Source organism: Peromyscus eremicus, chromosome 17, assembly GCF_949786415.1.
Source record: "Peromyscus eremicus chromosome 17, PerEre_H2_v1, whole genome shotgun sequence".
In the NCBI taxonomy this organism is placed as follows: Eukaryota; Metazoa; Chordata; class Mammalia; order Rodentia; family Cricetidae; genus Peromyscus; species Peromyscus eremicus.
In genome coordinates, this window is record NC_081433.1 from 5261030 (window position 1) to 5276086 (window position 15057).

The window sequence follows — 15057 nt, forward strand, 5'->3', positions numbered from 1 at the left end:
TGTTGGATCATCTGGGCCATGGTGTCATTGGAGACCTTCAGGGGGTCTTGGCTGGTCAAACCTGATGTATCTTAATCTTGAACAAATCCATAGCCTCTGGCTTTCTGTGGGAACAAAAGAGACTCTTTTCCAAAGTAACATATCCTTATATCCAAATTTTGAAGTCAAGGTATCTTTAAAATATACATTTTGGCATAACTCAACAGCTTTTACAATCAAATGTTTTTCTGCAGTTAAAAATCCCAAAGACAACACAATCCAGATTCTCTGTGTAATATCCATTTTTACATGGCTTATTTTTTATACTACCTTTACTGTCTCTTTAATGACTTTATTTTTTAAAACTATGTATTTGTTTCTATAACTCTATATATCACCTTTTTTGTCTCTTTCAAGCCTACGTATCTTTTACACACATTGTAAACTATTACATCTGAATCTGTCTTATTGTGAATCTCTTGCCTTAAACTGCAGCAGCTGTGGCTGCTGGCTCCGCCCACCTCAGCTTCCCAACATGGCTACGTTTACCGCCAGTTCTGGGAGCTATTGTGGGTCTATGCTTTTATCCAAGCAGTGTATAGCCCAAAAACCTCTTTTTTTGTTTTGTACCTGCAAAGGCTAAATCCACCACGCAGCTTAATGTGCCACTTGCAGAGGCCTCATTCCCACCATACTGCAGGTCGAGTGCGCACACCAGAAACCCACAAGTAGCTTAAACCAGCAGCTGCCGCTCATTTGAGAGAGACAATTAGGAAGCTGTTTTTAGCTCCGTTTTAGAATCTTTTCTCAGGTTTTAGGTGGAAACTCTTGCCACCACGTTGGGCGCCATTTGTAGCTTGAGTTTTCCTGCCTGGCCCACAGTCAGGGCAAATCTCTTTCACCTGCCAGTCCCACAGCCTCTCAGACCCGACCAAGTAAACACAGAGACTTATGTTGCTTTCAAACTGTATGGCCGTGGCAGGCTTCTTGCTAACTGTTCTTATAGCTTAAATTAATCCATTTCCTTTAATCTATACTTTGCCACATGGCTTGTGGCTTACCGGCATCTTCACAAGCTGTTTCTCATCGTGGCGGCTGGCAGTGTCTCTCTGACTCAGCCTTCCACTTCCCAGCTTTATTCTCCTCCTTGCCCCGCCTATACTTCCTGCCTAGCCAACGGCCAATCAGTGTTTATTGATTAATTAGCAACACATTTGCCATACATCCCACAGCACTCTTCCATGTGGGGTCTGGTCCCTGTGGGCTGCCTTTGGCAAGAATCGGTTATATCCACTTCTCCAGGTTCCTTCTTCTCCCTCATGTCCCTTGTTATGACCTCTGATGACCTCTCATTAATCATCAACCCAGCCAAGTATTTGAATGTAGCCTGTCTCTGTCCTACCCTAGAAGATCTCACCACAGACAGTGTTCTCGGTACCTTCTCCTCTTTTCCCAAATAAATCCTAGCAAACCTTCAGCTCCCTCAACCATTATCACTGACAAAGTTTCTATTTAGCATGAGGCCAGCCAGCAGTGTCCACACTTGCCCACCCCCTCCCCGCTCCAGGGCGTCCCTCATGGAAGTTGTCAGAGTGGCCACTGACTTCGAGTCCTCTTGAGGTGTGTAACTAAGCACACCAAAGCTACACACAGCCTCAGAGCAGACACTGGGCCAAGTTCTCCATAGGAGTTGAGTCTTAGGGACAGGTGGCTGGTGGTTGGAAATTTAGAGACCAGGAATAGTGTACAAATTGGTTTTTCAATGAGTAAACATGCCTCTGTTGGAATATTGTGTTTTCATGTAGAGAAATGAGTTGGTATCCATTGCCCAAGAGCCCCTACCGATGGTATCTTCTAAGTGGGTTATATAACACTCTACCCTCCTGAGCGTCAAGATGCCCAGGACAGTCTCCACTTCTGCTATTCATGTACATGGGCAAGATGCAGCCTGAGAGACACAGAAGAAAGGTTTCATCTTGTTATGTATTCACTAGCTTTGGGAGAATAGTTCTAAATTTAGTGTTTTAAGATGTATAATGATTTTTCACTCTGTAGATACTAACCTGATAAACAGTGATAACTATATTTAAATTATTCAGCATAGGAACACATAATAAATAATACAGTGTTCAATACAGATATAAAATTCAAGGAGAACATGGGCTGCAGGGAAAACAGAGAAAGCACAGCCCACTTTCCTGGTGTATCCCTGGTTCACAGGACCCTTTGCGGATTTTTCTCCTGTTACTTCCTGTGTCTGATGTAAGAAAGCCTGCTCTATCCTGTCATGTGTCTACTGCCTACTGCCAGAGCATGCTTTGTGCCCATTAGATTAAGCATGTGCCATTCTCACGTGGAGATCGCTGATTTTCATCTAATTAAAAGATCAAATTCATCTAGATTTATTTGAAATATTTATGTTGAAGTAATTCATTTGAAATAATCATTGAAATATTGCTCCGTTTTATAGGTAGAAGGTGTTATTTTTTCTTCCTGATGGTTACCTAATCACACAGATACATGAATCTTAAAATCAATGCAAAACAGAATAAAAAATCACAGGCCCCAAATCTAGGGTCTACACTGAAGACCTGACCCTGCTGAGCCTGTCCTGTGAGAAAGCAGAAACTGAACCCTTGCCTTTTTATGCCCAAAATAGTAGCATGCAGTTAGCTTTGGAAGCATTACAAATGCTTGAATTTGTCAGGTGAACTCTTCAAGGACTTGGTACACACAGATCTGACTTAAAGTTTGGGGCTAGGAGGGGTCAGTCCACATGCTGATGGTCTTCAAGGCATAAGGACCTTGGTGCAAGATGCCATTCATGTAGACACACACACACACACACACACACACACACACACACACACGTCACTTGTAGATATGCAACACACAAATTTTCATCTGAATAATTTTGTCTTCCTTGAACCATGTTAATTCCAAAGATCGCAGGAGGAGAAAGACTACCCACCTGACTCATCGTGGCCAAATTAATTAAAGCAAGCAATTAATTAAAGCAAGCTTTTTTGTTTGTGTACACAGGCTGCCTCTCCCTAAGGTAGGGGTTTAAGAGGTCAGCCCTGAATGTGAGGAAAACAAGGTTTTTATAGCCCAGGGGAAGGGGGTTTCCAAATGGGCGACTTGACAGGAAAATAGGTAAGGTTACAGTAGCAGAATATAAGCATAGCAAGTTAGTCCCTCCTGAAACAAAGACACACGAGCTTTCAAGGTGGGCATGCAAGGTGGTCATAGTCATAACAAGGTACTCGAAGATGGTCTTACAACCATTTGAAACAAAGGTAGGGTTGCATAATGGTTATAAACAACTTTTTGAAACAGAGACATAATTGCCATTCCCGGAACAGGCGGTACAAAACCATTTGTAGTTAAGGTTATAGGTGGGGTATAGTCTAATCCTTGAGAAACAGAGGTTTAATCATGAACAGGAATGAACCTAGTTTGTTTTTGCTATGAGACAGCTTTTAAGCCTAAGATGGAGGCTAGCTAGTTCTTTACCATCTCACCTTTAACAATGGAGTCATATTCACATGGTCTCAGAAGTTCAGGGAGCTTCTGAAATTGGAACATGCACCTGTGAAGAGCTGATTGGAGAGTGACTAAAATTGATCAGACCGACCTTTGCTCCACCCCGCAGGTCCAGCTCATGCCTCCTGCTCCCAGCGATGACCTAGCCACACTCAGTGAGCTTAATGACAGCAGCCTGTTGTATGAAATCCAGAAGCGCTTCGGAAATGACCAGATACACGTGAGTGGCCGCAGAACTGCAGTACAGCACTGTGTCCCATTGACATTGAGAACCCCCTCTCAGGACCACGAATGTTGCATGTGATGGGTCCCTGGGGGCTTCTGGCCCTGGTGATGACTGGGGTTGAGTTTCGCAGAGTTCAGGCTCATCTTAGGAAGGTTACCTGTCATGTTCAGCAAAATTCCAAATTAAGTGTTAGCTAGTACTCTGCAGGTAGGCTGTGTGTTCAGTCTCAGAAACCTGGGACAAATGGCTAACTGAGGCACCTATTCACATGTAAAAGCAGATGCTGGCCAGCTCTCCTGGCATCATTCAGTACCTGTGGCTCCTCCCAGCACTTTATATCCTGCACCATGCCCTAAACCTCTCCCTCCCAAGGCCTGGGCTTCCCTCCCCTTCCCCCAGCCTGATCCCTATAGAATCCTGCCATGTTGGCTATGCAGTTCTCTTGGTCTCTTGGTCCTAGCTGCTTCTCCTGGTCGATGGCTCCTCTCTTGTACTTCTCCCCATCTCCTTTCGTGGTCTGATTTAGTCTCTGGTTGGGTTCCACTGTACTCTTCCCTCTCCCTGCTTTCTCTCTTACATCTACAATGAAATCTTCTCTAGACTTTAGTCTTGTTCCCCTCCTTCTGCTTCCTTTGTTCAATCACGCTGCCCTTTCCTGTCGCCCTGACTGAATGGGAGCTCTGTCCAGGACCAGCAGGACCTGTGGATGAGCTGCCTCCCTGATCTCAGCCTGCCTCCGAGACCTTCACTTTTCCACTCAGGAAAAGGAAATGGAAAGACTCTGTGGGCTGTGCTAAGTCCTGCCCCTGGCTGCACAGAGTGAGTCTGACCACCCCCAGTCCTCAGGAAGTATCTCTCCGCATAGTAAACTATGTGTGTAAGATTTCGTATCCTGGTAAGGATACAAAAGAATACTATTCAGATGGAGAAGGAATTAAAAGTGGTTCTGACCTTTTTCTGTATGTTACATTTTCTAATGCTGGTAACGGTGCAGATAACCTGTAGTCTCAAGATGCATCTCGTCGTTCCCCCCCCCCCCCTCCACACACACACATGCTGGTTGATTTTGTTCTGTTCCTTACAGAGCCCAGGACAATTCAGTCAGAATGCCTGTGGAGATTTCTGATTATGTATGAATCTGTCACACTCCCTGATAACACCCATTTAGTCCTAATCTACTGAGAATCTGATTAAGTCATTTTCATGTAAATGTGAAGGCACAAGTAATGAATTGTCAGGTCCCCATTAACCCATGAAGCTGCAGCCCAGCCTCTTAAGGCTTCAATATACTGCCTGCCACTCTAAATATATTTAAAATTAAGCACGTGCATCACAGTGGTTGGAATTTTGCCATTGGCATAAGTGGTTAAACCTGATTGCTTCAGTCTCTATTACCTCCCTGGTGCTTTTGGGAAGTGTTTCTTATTTCCATTTTTTTTAACTTGTTTCATTTTTGTAGTATCAAGGACTATAAATCCACGGCCTTATATATGCTAGGCAAGTTCTGTACCATTGATCTATATCCCTGGTCATTTGCTTTTTAACTTGAGAAAGATCTTGGTAATTGTCCAGGCTGGCCTGGAACTCAGTAGCATAGGATGGACTTGACCTTGCAATCCTCTGCCTCAGCCTTCTGAGGGTTTTATGCCAACAAATCCATGGAAAGACTGGTTTGGTTTTATTCCTTAATTCCTTTCTGCTTGTCCAGTTGCTCTGTCTCTTAAACATCTAGTCACCCCATCCACACTATGGTCTACCACCATCCCTGCCCTGGCAGCCCCATTCTGTGCTCCTAGGGTCACTGGGGTCACCTCACTGGGGTCACCACCATCCCTGCTCTGACAGCCCCACTCCATGCTCCTGGGGTCACTGGGGTCACCATTACCCCTGCTCTGGCAGCCTACCAAGTAGCTGGGGTGGCAGTCTCTGGTGAAGACACCGTTGTGAACACCTGGCTAGGCTCCCACTTTTCTTCCGCTTGTCTTGGGAATCCCACAAATCCCTTTCCAAGATGTACTCAGGATGCAGCCTGTACTTCTGCTACCCAGCCGTGAGTCCTACTCCAACTGCGGCATCTCACGCCATCTTCTAGGTAAAGGTCTGGGTTTCACTTGACCTCCTGACTGTTCTCAATGCAGTAGATGGTGCTGCCTGTCAGAACATGCTGCATTGTGTCACTTTCTGCATAAAGGGATTCTCTGTCATTCAGGAGAGAGCTAGAACCCAGGGACTGTTTCTGGCCCATTGTGGTTTTGACCGTCAGTGCCACAGCTGTCCTGCTGGTCACCTTGAATTCCGATGACAGTGTCACCAGGTGCACAGCACCCCTTGCTCCTCTCTCATCTGCACACAATGACCTCACTCACAGGGGACTTCCCATGACACCTTTTCAGCTTCACCCTTGCTTTCTGTGTTCTCTCTTACGTGATTTCCTCCACAGACACACCGCCCACTCATGGACTGACTATTCTCTGTATTTATGTGCTGGTGTCTGCCTTCCCTACAGTACACACAAATGCACATATACACATAAGCACATACGCTCCCATGCATGTACACGTCCATGCCACAGGAGCATGTAAGGTTCTTACTGAATATGTGAGAATGCCTCCTAGATCAAATGCACCTTCTAGCACAAGAGGAAGAAGTTACTATGAATTAATCTGTGACAAACAGCTGAGTCTGAGATGAGCTATTAATATTTCAGACGCTGCAGCTGACCTGATCGTTTGATAGAACGTCTATCCCCTTTTCTGCATCTCATTTGTTGTGGGATGTCACTTTCCATGCCAGCTGTCCCCTGCTCAGGTCCTGAGTGTGTAACATTCAATTGGATGTCAGGGAATTTCCACAAGTCTGCCACAACGGGAAGTTCCCAAACCTTCAAACAGAAAATGGCTTGCAGGTGATGAAGCATGAGCTTGCCAGAAAATGCACAGAGTAAGAACAATGCATGTTTGGAATAATGATTGCCCACAGTACCAGAGAGAATACCACACACATCAGAGTCCTTTGTGGGCTGCAGAGAAGCCAGTCAGCAGTGTTCTCTGTATATGAGAAACTTATGGGACTCGAGGCTCACCAGGAAACAGCCTGCAGAGTTGATGCAGAAACCCCTGGCACATCTGGCTAGCCCAGGGAGTTCTAAAGACAGTGCTGGAACGAGGAAATCTGACAGCCCTAGAGTCCCCCATGGCCCATCCCCCCACAGGATGCCTATGCCATTTCTGCTCAGGTGGCCCCGGTCAGGTAGCAGGACCTCCCCAAGGAGCACTTCCGTGGCATGAAAGCAAATGGCATGAAGCACCCCACCCATGCTGGCCTCACTCTCTAAGGGCTCTCTTGTGACATACTGTGATGTGCTTTCTGATGCCTGCTCACTGCTCAAAAGATGCTTCTGGAAGAGAAGATGTGCAGAGTGATGAGAAAGCAACCCGTTAGGACAATGAGCTAAGGGAGTCACTGTTCCCACAGCTGAGAAAACCCTTTCACCGCAGAGCGTGGCAGTGATCCACTTTGTCAGAGTGTCCTCTTCGATTCTGAGGGTTTCTATAGTGTCACCTTTGATGACTTTATCATAATATTGAATCCTATTTCTATTATCATATTTTTGTCTATTTCAACACACATATTCAAGGAGGGTCTCAAGTTCCTTTAATAATTATCCCAATATAATTTTTTTCCCTCAGTGTGGAGTGTCTATTTGGTGTGTCCAATGTGATGTTGAATAGTTGATGGTAGATCTGCATAGGGAAGCCTTGCTGAGGTTATAATTAGCCTCACCACCACTGTAAACAGCTACCATATATTTTCTAGTGTTAACACCTAAGCTGGCTTAGCTGGTTCCCAGTGTTCAGTAGGGCATTGCATCTGAATTTTCCCACCCTCACACCATGCCCCTCATATCTTCCAGGTTTAAACAACTGTTCTATACTGGTGAAATTATTAATGCTACTCCACATAGTTAAAAGAGAGATTTATTTAATGAAAGGATAGGTAGGTTGCAGGTTCTGTGAAAGACGCAGCGCAGTCCGGAGGTGTTCTCTGGAGAACTCTCCTCAGTCTACCTCTAGCGTCCCCTGTCTAAGCAGGAAGAGAGGAGGCGCAACTAGATCTCTGGTCTTCAGGGTCCTCTCTTGGCCCCGCCTTGTAGGCGTGACAGTTACCAAAGCCTCAATGGGGGATGGAACTTCCAGATCAAAGCTGGAATGGCTACCCACTACAGTTCTATGTTTGGCTTAGAGGATAGACGTCTACTGTCTCTAGCATCTGCTTTCTGGATGAATCATTGGTCAAATCAGTAATTATTTCAATTTTTCATCTGTTTATTCCAACAAACAAAACTGAAAGAAAATCTCTCTTGTCCTGGTGGGCCCAGGTTCCTCCTCTCATTGTTTGTCTTAGATACTTGATGGTAGATTGAGCTACCATGGAAGCATAGAACTGCCGTCTTCCTGGTGGCTGTGTCAATTTCTCATTATGAAATGTCCCTTTTATTCCCCAGTGTTGCTGCCCAAGCCACATCTCTATGGGTTGATGCTGTGTGGTCTGCTTTTCTGCTGCTGTTGTTAAATGCGTATCTGACTTTATTCTTTTACTTTCAAACTGTCCTGATCTTCATATTTGTGGCATTTTTCTCTAAAGTAGCCATGTCTGCCATTTTCACCCAGCTCATAGTCTTTGTCTTTTAGCTGCAGTATTTGTAACATTTATGTTTGTTGTAATTACAGACATATATATATATACTTAAATCTACAGTTATAGTCTCTATTCCATTATTCCTAAGCCTTTATATATCATTACTTCAACTTTGTTAATTAACATGTTTGATTTTTGAGCTTTACAAACACTTTGTGTCTTTTTTTTAACTCTATAGTAGCATAAAATTAACTGTCCCATTTTCTTCTTGCTATGAGTTTGTTTATGTTCCTTCTATACTGTTTATCCAGACTGAGTCTCACAAAATCCCTTTGCAATAAATTCTTAGAATCTAACCATTTCACTGGTTGTGTTTTGTGGGAACAAACCTGATAACTTCATTTAATTTGAATATGAATTTTATATTTCTTAAGAATGTTTGAGTCAATTAAAAATATTAAAATATGACTTTCATTTATTCGCCATGTTTCCCACAATGGTTTCTAAGTTATATCATTTTAAATGATTCTTTTTATGTGGTTCATGAACTGTTTGTATCTTTTTGACAGACTTTTATCGGGGACATCTTCTTGCTTGTTAACCCATTCAAAGAACTCCCAATTTACTCCACGATGGTGAGTATAACCCCCCAAATATCATTTTAGAGTGACATTCATGGGGCACACATGTGTATGTGGTGACATAAAAACTAGGAACAACTAATCAAACAACATTTCTCAGAACTGTTCTCACTTGAGTTAGCACAATGGTCATGTTAACGTATTCTGAGGCAACTCAGGGAATCAAAGCTATTTTACCAAAGGTGTCTTTTACATTTAAATACTTAACTCTCCTCTGATGGTGCCTACCAGACAGAATAAATTGAATAATACTGTGTATTTCCATGCATCCTTGACTGGTTTGGTATCATGAGGTTTAGATCCCCTATCTGAACACTTTAGCAGGTTTCCTGCTAAAGAAGTTCTCTCTTTTATTTATTTATTATTTGTTTATTTTATGTGTCTTTTACATCATGTATCTTGATCCCATTCATTTCCCTGTCCCTTTGCATCCACCCTCTGCCCTGCACACCCCCCAAATAAAACAAAATTTAAGAGAAAAAAAGGAAAAAAATAAGAGAAAATTTAAAAGGGAAAAACTTAAAAATCTCGTCATGGCAGCTGCAGTGCGACACAGTGAGTCGCTGTAAGCCCCTTTGTCCTTTTATTTTTACTTGCAAGTGTTCATTGCAAAGAGTCATTGGTCTGGTTCGAGACCTCTGGTTTCTATTACCCCATTGATGCTGGGCCCTCTCTAGGGCTCCTCCTGCATATCCTATTGTTGCCTTGTATTGTGGAGATCCTGCAGCTTTGCATCTCCAGGTCAGGTCCTGAGCCAGTCCCAAACTTGTAAGCATGGGAGTTGTCCCCATTTCACATCTGGCAGACCAACCCTCCAACTGCCCAGGCCCAGACCCCAGGATATGACTTGGCCCACCCCATCATTCCCCCATCTATGATCTGCTGGAGCACGTGAAGTTCTCTTATGTTAGAGTCCTGGAGATGGGAGGTGAGATGTGCACAGGGAGTTTTCCAAAGTGACTAGGCAGTAATGCAGAAATTCCACAGAGTCTATCTGATAATCACAGGAATTTATTCGGGGTTAACTCACAACAAGCATAAAGGAGTCAGTCTCAGAATCCAGGAGGGGTGGGGCACAGTCCAACAAGGTTCTCTGGAGAACTCAGCCTTGATCTGCAGCATCAGCATCCAAGACCACGAGGTAGCCAAGAGAGCCAGCACATACTCATTCCAGGTCTTAAGAACCTGAATCTGATACTTAATATTTTCTAGTTAAGATACAAGAAGATTGTATCTGTAATTGTTAGTCTTAAAATCGTACTGTGATTTCAGTTAGCTAGAATGACTTCCCACAGCAATTCACCTCTTGGGTTGAACGGTCTCATGGTGACGCTGCCCAGTCACTTTGGAAAATTCCGGGTGCATAGAGTTCATTCACAGATGGCTATTGATGGGTATTTAGTTCATAAATGGCTATTGACTGGTGTTTAGTTCATGGATGGCTATTGACTTAGTTCATGGATGGCTATTGACATGTGCTAGGGAAAGGCTTGGCACTCTATCTGTCCTTTGCTGTTGAATCATGTTCCTACAAAGTCTGATGCAGTGATATATACACAGTGTACACCTTATGCCTGGTAAATGCATACCGATGATCAATTCACTTCTAATTAGCAATGCCCCCTTTGAAACTGCCACACAGATCCCGGAGCCAGGCATGAGTAGTATCATAGCAATAAGTACAAGAGCCAAGTTCTTTTGTGCTATCCTTTGAGGTGCCTGGCATTTCTTCATGACTCTGAACTGTTCCTGTCACCTAGTTTTACTGAGTCCCTATGTCTTAGAAGAAAACAAAAGTCCCCAGAAACCAGAGCACTGAGAATACTGGCAGTGAGTCCCAGTGGCAGCCATAGGTCACCGGTCACTGAAATTACGGTGATGACATTGCCATATCTCTGAGGATTGTGTAAATAAGCTCCTGTGCTCACAATCCCAATGATTTCAGAGCACCGGCACCAAGTACAGGGGAAATCATGTGTAATGGGAACCGCCACAGTTCAAGTTTACCTAATGGACGTCTCCTGGACTGGAGTCCTGTGAAGTGCTGCTCTTTAAGCCATCAGAATAGTTTAAGGCTTGTGGACCAAAAAAGTGAGGATAAAATCTAAACCTCCGTGTTGTCACTATTGGACTGAGAGAAGGGTGATTATACAGGTGTTTTCTAGGCGCCTCGGGTTTCTGTAGCCCAGCAACATGTTTCAGTTTCAAGATTTCCTCTTCAGCTGAGTGGTATGTGGACAGAAGTAGAGGGTTCTCCCCTCTTTGATCTGCTGTCCACAGGTGTCCCAGCTGTACCTGAGCCCCACAGGCCAACGCAGCCCATCACTCCCACCTCACCTCTTCTCCTGCGCAGAGAGGGCCTTCCACAGGCTGTTCCAGGAGCGAAGGCCGCAGAACATCATCTTCAGGTGAGTCAGGCTGTCGTCACATGCTGATCCCAGGACTGGGGCGTGTTCCATTTCCCCACTCACGGTGTCTGCAGTCCGTCTTTCCAATAAGCACCTTTGTCTTGTTAGAAGGGACAGACAGATTTCTTCTAGAAGTCACCCCAGGTGTAGCAGAGCCCATAGTAACCAATAGCCTGAAGCATACTTCATCTTGAAGATTTAAAACAGCAACACAGAGAATCTGCTTTCAAGTCGAAGAAACAAACACACAGAGAGAAAAGTTTGCTGAACTACTGGCCCTAAGCTGCTGCTCCACGTTGGGTCCTGACAGGCTTCAAATTGTGGCTTTCTTTAGTCACAAGGCAGGGCTTCCCCGGCCTGCTGCTGGTGTTCACCTCTGCTCCCATTTTTCCCTGGATTCCTCTGGAGGTGGGATTTCTTGGAAACGTAAAGCTTTTTCAAACCACAGAAAGACAGTTTACCCTGGGATAAAATTTCTCTTCAAATGAAGAGATGTGAGGGGAAGTACCACAGGAGGAACGGGGTGTGAAGGCACTTAGAGAGGATTCCAGAAATAGCTAAGGATTAAAATCAGACTTGGGCTACTGTCTCTGGAGAGGCCTTTCAGCGTGGGCCGCACAGTTGTTACTGTTCTTGCTTTTCTCTCTCTCTCTCTCTCTCTCTCTCTCTCTCTCTCTCTCTCTCTCTCTCTCTCACACACACACACACACACACACACACACACACACACACACACACACAGTGCCCATGCTCACCTTCTTCTTCCTTTTTTTCCCTTTTATCCTGGCATGATCGGACACTGGACAGCCTGGGAATTGAACCTGGGTCCTCTAGAGCATCAGTCAGTGCTTTTAACCACTGAGCCACCTCTCTCCACACTTTCTTAATAAACTCAACATTGCTTCAACAAACAAGACAGGGGGTGGAGAGACGTCTCTGGGGGCTTTGCTGAGAGGGAGCTCGCAGTGCCCTGTAGGAGCGCCATGGGTAGACATGCCTAAATTTGGTTTGCCCCAAATTCTACATTCATTTGCTCATGGTAACTCCCTCCCCCAAACTCCTCACTAACATTCCCCCACTGATGTTTCCTGAGGACAGATTTTAAAGCTAATAATGCCTCATATTTTGAGGGAAAAAACTCATTTCTTCACTTAAGTTAAACAGCAGCCTCCCAAGTCCTTATAAGCAGAACTGGATCTCAGGTGACAAGACTTAGTGGTGGCATAGTCACCTTGCCCTTCTTTTAAAGCTGTGGACTGTGGCATGGTCGCCATGTGGAACAGGGTGACAAGGGAGAAGGCTTCAGCCTTTTCTACCCCTGTGCTCAAGTTGTCCCGAAAGAGCTCAGCGGAAGCTCAAAACTCACCACTGTGTTTTTCTCTTGTGCCACAAAAGTAGCGCAGACAGATGGTGACCCAGATTTTAGTCTTCAAAAGTTGAATATCCCTCCAGGGCTTGGGGAACCCTGCAGAAAAGAAAGCTGGAAGAGTGTAAGGGTGGGGTGGAGGAGATACCAAGAAAATAAGACCATCTAAATCAACATGATCAAAGCTCCTATGAACTCACAGAGACTAAAGTGATATGCACAGGATGTTATGGCTCCCAGTTTAGTGTTTTTATCTTTTTTTTTTTTTTTTTTTTGGTTTTTCGAGACAGGGTTTCTCTGTGTAGCTTTGCACCTTTTCCTGGAACTCACTTGGTAGTCCAGGCTGGCCTCGAACTCACAGAGATCCGCCTGGCTCTGCCTCCCAAGTGCTGGGATTAAAGGCGTGTGCCACCACCGCCCGGCCAGTTTAGTGTTTTTATGGGATTCCTGGGTGTATGAACATGGGTCTCTGTTTCTTATGTCTTCTCTTGGGCTCTTTTCCTTCTGTTTGTTTTGTCCAATTCCAATGTGTTAGGTTTTTTTTAATCTTATTTTATTTTATTACTACCCCTTAGAAGCCTTTTCTTTTTTAAAAAGAGAGACAGAAAGGAGTAGATCCAGACGAAATGGGAAAGGCGGTGGGGAAGAGCTTGGAGGAGTAGAGGGAGGGGAAACTGTAATTAAGATATATTATGTGAGGAAAAATCTGTTTTCAATAAAAGGGGGAAAAGTTGAATATCTCTAAAATTGATGTTCTATAAATTAGCACCAAATCAAACATTAGTTTAAATTTTTTTTTTACTTTATTTTAATGTCACATTTTAAAGTTAGTGACCAGTAAGTCACATGAATCAGGGCAGTAGAGTTGAGAAAAGGCAGGGGGGAGCATTCATCAAGTTGAGAGTTCAATTATTAAAATTTCAACATTTTTCTAGAAAATTCTGTTTAATTAATTAGAAAGTGGCTTGCCCTTCAGCCGCTGGAAGACAGGTGTCAGGTGGTCCTCTGGAGTTATGATGTTCAACACATCATTGTGAGCGAGACAGTACACGTGCTGACTTGGGTCAAACCCATCAGACTGAAGAGTCAAGGCAGACCATCAACTCCCTGAAAGTGTGTGCTACCCTCCTACCATCTCCGGGCCTGAGAGTTGCCTCTGGTTCTTTCTTTGTCTCCATCTTCTAAGCCAGTGAATGTGTGTTTCCCTTATCTTTCTGCAGTGGAGAAAGAGGGTCAGGGAAGACCCAGGCCAGCAAGCAGATCCTGAGGCACCTGACTGGCAGGGCTAGTGCCAGCCGCGCCATGTTTGACTCCAGACTCAAGCACGTAAGTGGCTTCTGGGTTGGTGAATATGTGCTGAGAACAATGTCACTTGCAAATGCAAGGGTGCATCATCATGGTCAAACCACGGTTAGAATTTTAGATAAAAAGAAAAGATCTTTGGGGGTTTGCACAGAAAGCCCCAGGCTCGTACTCCTGCCGAGGATTGCCTGAGAAGCGATGCTGGGAGCATCCTGAGAGGTAACAACAAAGCTTCAGTATTGTTAAAAGAAGTGGGTCCAGAAAACATGGATGGTTTTAATCTACAGCTACTTACTAAGCTGGGACCCTCTTCAGCAACATGTCAGTCCACTCCACAACTCTAATGTAACAGTTGGAGTCAACCTGGGAAACCTAGCAAGCCAGTAGTCCTTATTTAAATATGCAAATGTACCAGCCACTGATACTCCCAAATGAGAACATGAATAAATCAGCGCGCTTATAAGATAAATGCAGGTTAACTAATGGAAATAACAGAATCTATCGACTTAATTGAAATGACAGGGAACAATAGTCTCCCCTCTAAATTACAGGCTAAAATAATCATCTATTAAAATGATTGTTGGCAAGAGCACAGGCGCTGTAATTTCTAAAATGTATTCTGATCACTTTATGTAAATTGGCTTTGCTGTTTAGTTGGAGTGAGTACCTTCTCATTCCTGGGAGTAAGTTAGGAGTAACTCTATCCAATCTGCTGATAACGGGGAATCGGAGCCATTGGTTCTGTGCAGCTGTCGAGTGGAATGCCTTCTAACTCATATGTGGGTTTTCCTCATTCCTTATGACATGTTCACATTCCGTGCTAACTGTGGGGAGTCCCCCACTTTGAATATCATCTACCTGAATATCGTTGTCTAAGTTCCTGAAGCTCAGTGCAGGTTCGGCCAAGCATCCGGGGGAATAAATAGATTTATGCAAGTGTCAAATGAATTT

At 44.3% G+C, this 15057-nt stretch overlaps 1 protein-coding gene across 1 annotated transcript in view; it reads left to right on the forward strand.

Annotated features, from left to right (window-relative positions):
* Window positions 1–15057, forward strand: part of Myo16 (myosin XVI) — a 363210-nt gene that overhangs the window by 108792 nt on the left and 239361 nt on the right. Inside the window, exons 10-13 of the mRNA XM_059244646.1 lie at window positions 3635–3745; window positions 8959–9024; window positions 11311–11438; window positions 14025–14130. Of these exons, the coding sequence (XP_059100629.1) occupies window positions 3635–3745; window positions 8959–9024; window positions 11311–11438; window positions 14025–14130 (411 nt within the window). The remainder of the gene's footprint in view (window positions 1–3634; window positions 3746–8958; window positions 9025–11310; window positions 11439–14024; window positions 14131–15057) is intronic.